The sequence below is a fragment of the Nannospalax galili genome, unplaced genomic scaffold (genome assembly GCF_000622305.1).
Source record: "Nannospalax galili isolate Female #2095 unplaced genomic scaffold, S.galili_v1.0 scaffold1677, whole genome shotgun sequence".
Taxonomy (NCBI): domain Eukaryota; kingdom Metazoa; phylum Chordata; class Mammalia; order Rodentia; family Spalacidae; genus Nannospalax; species Nannospalax galili.
This window is the reverse complement of record NW_008339464.1, coordinates 622,129-627,777: the sequence shown is the minus strand read 5'-3', so window position 1 is coordinate 627,777 and position 5,649 is coordinate 622,129. Positions and strand designations below refer to the sequence as shown.

Sequence of the window (5,649 nt, the reverse complement as noted above, 5' to 3'; positions counted from 1 at the left end):
CACTCGACTTTCTGTTTAGCCTATATCTGCCGGGAATTCCCGGCTACCAAGTCTGACTCCTTGGTTAGAGCAGGCGACCTCCCAACTTGGGCTAAAGTTGAAAGGTTGTGCTATTTTTTTAAAGTAGAAGCTTTACTGGAATCTGAACCAGGCCGGGAAGGAGTCTCCTAAAGCACAGATATCCCCGCGCGCCCCCTCTCAGCACCCCACGCACTCGACTTTCTGTTTAGCCTATATCTGCCGGGAATTCCCGGCTACCAAGTCTGACTCCTTGGTTAGAGCAGGCGACCTCCCAACTTGGGCTAAAGTTGAAAGGTTGTGCTATTTTTTTAAAGTAGAAGCTTTACTGGAATCTGAACCAGGCCGGGAAGGAGTCTCCTAAAGCACAGATATCTGAGCCCACTCTCCAAAGCAGGCCTCCTGCAAGACCACCATGGTCAGGTTCCCAATATGTAGATGAACAGAGGAAGGGCCCAGAGAAGTGACTTGTGGAAGGACACACAGGACCTAAAAGCAGCTCTCTCTGTGCGCCCAGTGCCCCATGCAGCTTTATCGGAGCCTAAAGGAACCCTCCTCTCCCAGCCCTTTGTACACTCCAGCCCCTGGCCTTCACAGCTAACTCTGGAATGGACTCAGGAGACTGAACAACTTGGAAAAAGGAGTGGAGAAGGGGGCAGGGAGATGAAGGCAAGAGGAGCCGGGAAACCGGGGCGGGGCCTCTCCGGGAACCTGCACACGTGTACCACCACCACCCGTTCCTCTGACCTGGTGAAGGCTAAGGTAAGCCTCAGGAAACACAAACTCAGGCTGAAAGGAGTCAGCCTCCCACTTCCCTGTGAAATGGCCTTGTGCTTCAGATGCAGTGGGCCAAGTTAGTCTAGTTGGAGAGTGCCAGCGACCCGCCTCTAAACAGAGTTTCTGCTGGCAGCCCCAGTCCAGCCAGAGTTGCCTGCAAACCACCAGGGCTGGGGTTGGGACTGGGGCCTTAGAGATGGACCGCTGCCTTTCTCAGGTCTGCTCCAAACAACATTAGGACCTCACAGGGAACAGGTGAGACTAACAGCTGGGACACCTGCCCCCTAGAGGCTGAGGACCCTGGCTGGGAAAGGTGAGTCAGTCCAGTGGGGACAGGGAATCAGGATCTGCAGATCGAGTTCTACTTGCCCCGCCGCCCCACCCCCAACCCCCATGTCAACTGAAGAAAACCTGGACCCGATTCCTGACAGCTTCATCCTGCAGCCGCCCGTCTTTCACCCGGTGAGCAGCTAGCTGCCTGATCTGGAACATTCCAGGTCTCAGGGCGCCTCCCTTCCAGCAGGGCCCAGGCTCTCCCCTGGGGTGGTGGGATGGAGAGGGCCTCAGACTTGGGCCCTGCTTGCCCTAGTACTTGTCCAGAGTTCTAGAAGCTCAAAATGACATGTGAATGATTGCTAGGCTCCAAGGATCCGTGCATTTTTTCGCATTGATAAAGCCCAGAGACCCAATACTGTTGCCTTTTACAAGAAGGGTGGAGGATTAGGTGGGATTGTAGAAGAACAGCCTCTTCTCCAAACAAGAAGGAAGGGCCTGGAACCCTCCCAATCAGAAATAGAGAGGGGTAGGGGGGTTCTTCTCTCTCTCCTCCTGTTCAGTGCCCAGGAGACTCTGAAACTAGGCAATGCTTTATAGAAGGCTGAACTCCCAGAAAGCACTACCACTAGTGAACACTAATTATTACTTTCCCATGCTTGGTGCTCTCCACTCTCAAGGGCTGTATCAGCTTAATTACATACCCTGCCAGGAGCCTGGGAACTTGAAACCACTGGACTACTGAGCCCTCCCACACTGCAGGCGTTCTGCCATGTGTGGATCCTGGCCACTGGCACTCACCTCTGGCTTCACAGGCTGGGATCTGCCGCCCAGAGGGTTCCTTCTGGGTGGTTTAAACTTTCTGATTGCTGCTGGGAATTGGAAAGCAGTCCATGAAAGCCGATGTGACATTGCCAAGGAGCACCTGATGTTCTGTTCCCGTTCCTTCTGCAGAGCCCACATGGTCCAGGGGAGGTGCTGAGCAGAACGAAAGGGAAGTCAGGTCTCCAGTTTTGAGGGGCTGTGGGCTCTGGGGGAAAACAGCCAGCCACCTCCTCTATATTAGGGGCCTGGAGCCAAGTCACTCTTGTGAGTAAAGTGGTCTGAGAATTCAAGGATGGGAAGGAATAATTCAGACACCCAAGTGGATGATGCTTGGAGGAGTCAGGATGGAAGGAGAAAAAAGAGTGGAGGGGAAAGGCCCCAGGAAGGGGAAGGGGAAGGGTGCTGGAAAGTGTGTGCGTGTGTGTGTGCATGCGTGCAAGGGCAGGCAGGGAAAGATGACCCTGGAGGGTGGCTGACCACACCAGAGTCAGCTCTGTTCCCGACTTCTCCGTTCCTTTCTCCTTCCAGCTCCTAGATGCTGGCCATAAATCAGTCCTCAGAAGCTTCCATTCCAGGCTTCTTGGGACAAGGATGGCATCTAGTGAGTGCCAAGCCTCAATGGGACATAGCAACCTATTGTGCCCTAGCTGATTGGTGCTCTGAGGGGTCAGTGGAGCTGGATTAGGTTTTGAGAATTGTGATAGCCAACTTGATAGGATTTAGAATCACCTTGGAATCAAGTCTCTGGGCCTCTTTTAATGAGATGGGAAGGCCCACCCTAAATGTAAGTGGTACTATCCCATTACCGGAGGTCCTGGACTGAATTAAAAAGGAGAAGGCTAGCTGAGGACCAGAAGCCACTGCTTCTTACCTGTGGGTGCAGTGTGACCAGCAGTCCCTACTGCCGTGACGTCCCCAGTCTGTACCCTTTCTTTCTTAAGTGGCTTTGTCATTGTGCCAGAGCAGTGCATAGAGTAACAAGAATATGCCGGAGAAAACGGATTTTCTTCTACAAGGACATTTTCTGTTTAGTGTAGGTGTATCAGTCGCTTTTTCTTGTTGCTATGACAAGATGCCTAACACAAGCAACGTAAGGAACGAGGGCTTACTTGAGCTTACAGTCCTAGAAGATACAGTCAGTCCATCGTGGCAGAGAAGGTACAACAACCAGAGCACTCTGCGGCTAGTGCTGTTTACAGGAGTCCACAGTCAAGAGTCAAAGAGTAAGGATTAGAGTTAAAAGCACCGCTCTTAGGCCAGCCAGCTGTGGCTACAGGGAGACCTTGTCTCAAAAAGACCAAAAAAAAAAAAAAAAAAAAGAAGCACTGCTCTTGCAGAGGACCTGGGTTTGGTTCCCAGCCATCCACATGGCTGCTAAACCTGTCCTTAACTCCAGTTTCAAGGGATGTGACGCTCTCTTCTGGCTTCCACCAGCATTACATGACACAGGTGCACTTTACATGCAGGCATAAAAACCCATACACAGAAAGTAAATATATATATATGCATATGTATATTTGGTCTTTTTGAGACAGGGTCTCCCTGTAGCCTTAACTGACCTGGAACTCACTATGTGGACCAAGCTGGCCTTGAATTCACAGAGGTCTGCCTGCCTCTGCCTCCCGAGTGCTGGGATTCAAGGTGTGTGCCACCACACCCAGCGTAAAAAGTATTTTTTTCAAAAGAATCAGAGGAGCTAGAGAGATGGCTCAGCAGTGAAGAACACTGGTTGTTCTTGCAGAAGACCCAGGTTCAAATCCCAGCACCCACACGGCACCTAACAACTTTCCATAACTCCAGTCCCAGGAGATCCAACAGCCTCTTCTGACCTCCACGGGCTTTGCATAGCATGGGTGCACTTACCTACATGCAGGTAATACACGCATACACATAAAATTTTTTAAATGAATAAAATTAAAAAAAAAAAGAATCAAAGAGCACTGAATGCTTGTACCCAGCTGGCTTTCTCCTTTTCATTCAGCCTGTGGAAAGGTGCCACCAACATTTAGGGTGGGTCTTCCCATTTCAGTTAACTTAATCTAGAAAATCCCTCACGACCCTGTTCACAGATTTGTTTCCATATTGTTTGTAAATCCCAAATTGATAATCAGGATTAACCATCCCAGAGGGGAAGTTGTTTTCCTGTTCTTTCTCTCCACCCACCCTTACGCCCACCACTGCACCAGGGGGTTCCTAGTCCTGCTTCCAACCTGCAGGCACCATTTCTCCCTTTGTTCAGGTGGTTCCATATGTCACAACAATTTTTGGTGGCCTACGTGCAGGCAAGATGGTCATGCTGCAGGGTGTGGTCCCTCTCCATGCACGAAGGTAAGAGGGGATTGCACAGGGCTTGCTAGAGCTCAGATTCAGAAGCTTCAAGCTGGGGCTCCTCTCTGCCTTGAAGATCTCTGTGGGTCTCTGACCAGAAGCGCATCTCAAAAGTCTCACACCCCAACCAGATTTCAGGTAGACTTCCAGTGTGGCTGCTCCCTCTATCCCCGGCCAGATATTGCCATCCACTTCAACCCTCGCTTCCACACCATCAAGCCCCACGTCATCTGCAATACCCTCCAAGGTGGACTCTGGCAAAAAGAGGTCCGGTGGCCTGGCCTCGCCCTACAGAGAGGGGCAAGCTTCCTCATCCTCTTTCTCTTTGAGGATGAGGAGGTGAAGGTAAGTGGAAGGGGTAGGCATGGAGGGGTCTAGAGCTTGCATTCTCCTACTCCTTCCCTCAGCCAATTTTCCATGTTGTTGTGATGAATGGCACTGTGGGGAGAGGAGTAAGGGGCTACCCTGGGACTATGTAGCTGCAAGCAAGCTCTGTGGTTCCTGGTTCTAGCAAGGGTTCCACTGCTGTGGTCGTAGTAAGCATTTAGAAGGTACTTGCTGGATGCTGGGCATTGTGCTAAACCCTCTAAGTGTGTCTACTCATTAAATCCTCCTCTCAAGCTCTAGGGTGGGTACTTTCATGATCCCCCATCTTACAGCTGAGGCAGGAAGCAAGAACTTGCCCTCCAGGCTTTGATCTCTGGTATCTCTTCTGCCAGAAGGTTGAAGACACAGCTCCCGAGGAAAAGGCAGGAGGGGAAGCTCTGAGGGATACAATTTATCTTTCAGCTTCTTAAGCCTCAGTTTTCTGATCGATGATGATGATGGTGATGATGACAATGACAACCCAGGTTGGCTAATAAGGGAAGAGCTTTGTCACAGGTAGAGGAACATGGAAGGTGCCCTGGTCCCAAAGATCAGCCCTGCCATCTTCCAGCTCCATGACCTTTGGCAGGTTACATAATTGTATCTGAACAATGCACCTGCCTTACACACTTTGCGTGAAACCAAATGAGTAAAATCCAGGGATGCCCCAACCCGTGGAGCAACAGCGTGGGGCACCAAGACTGAACCTGGAGGAATGAATAGACAGGGGGCACGAAGAAATGGAGACAAGACAGTATTCTGATCAAGTCTCATTTACTGAGCAATCACACAATGTTAATATAGTAAAGTGGAGGGTGGGGGAAGGTAAAGGGCGGAGACAAGGCAGGGGGAGTGGAAGGCGGCAAGGCCCTGCTGGGGAATTTCTACTACAGTCATGAGCCTTGTTGGTTTCACAAGATAAGGAAGTAAAATGTAGAAAAAAATCAGGGCAAGAAAAACATGTTTTTACAAGGCCACCTGGTTGTTTCAAACTGGGGCAGGGGTACACTTAAGACTTGGCCTCCAACATAGATGGGTACGTAGATAGATAGACAGATATAG

General features: G+C 50.6%; 1 protein-coding gene across 4 annotated transcripts in view; it reads left to right on the top strand.

Annotated features, from left to right (window-relative positions):
* Positions 1–725: 725 nt before the first annotated feature.
* Positions 726–5,649, top strand: part of Lgals12 (galectin 12) — a 15,118-nt gene continuing 10,194 nt past the window's right edge. For 3 of the 4 annotated variants that reach the window (XR_001872462.2, XM_017798449.2, XM_017798451.2), the window contains exons 1-3: positions 977–1,257; positions 4,133–4,221; positions 4,353–4,566. Coding sequence is in view for 3 of the 4 variants with exons in the window: in XM_017798449.2 (XP_017653938.1) it covers positions 1,189–1,257; positions 4,133–4,221; positions 4,353–4,566 (372 nt within the window). In the remaining variant the exon portion in view is untranslated. Of the gene's footprint in view, positions 781–976; positions 1,258–4,132; positions 4,222–4,352; positions 4,567–5,649 lie in introns of those variants that run through there. The other variant, XM_017798450.1, reaches the window with a different exon arrangement.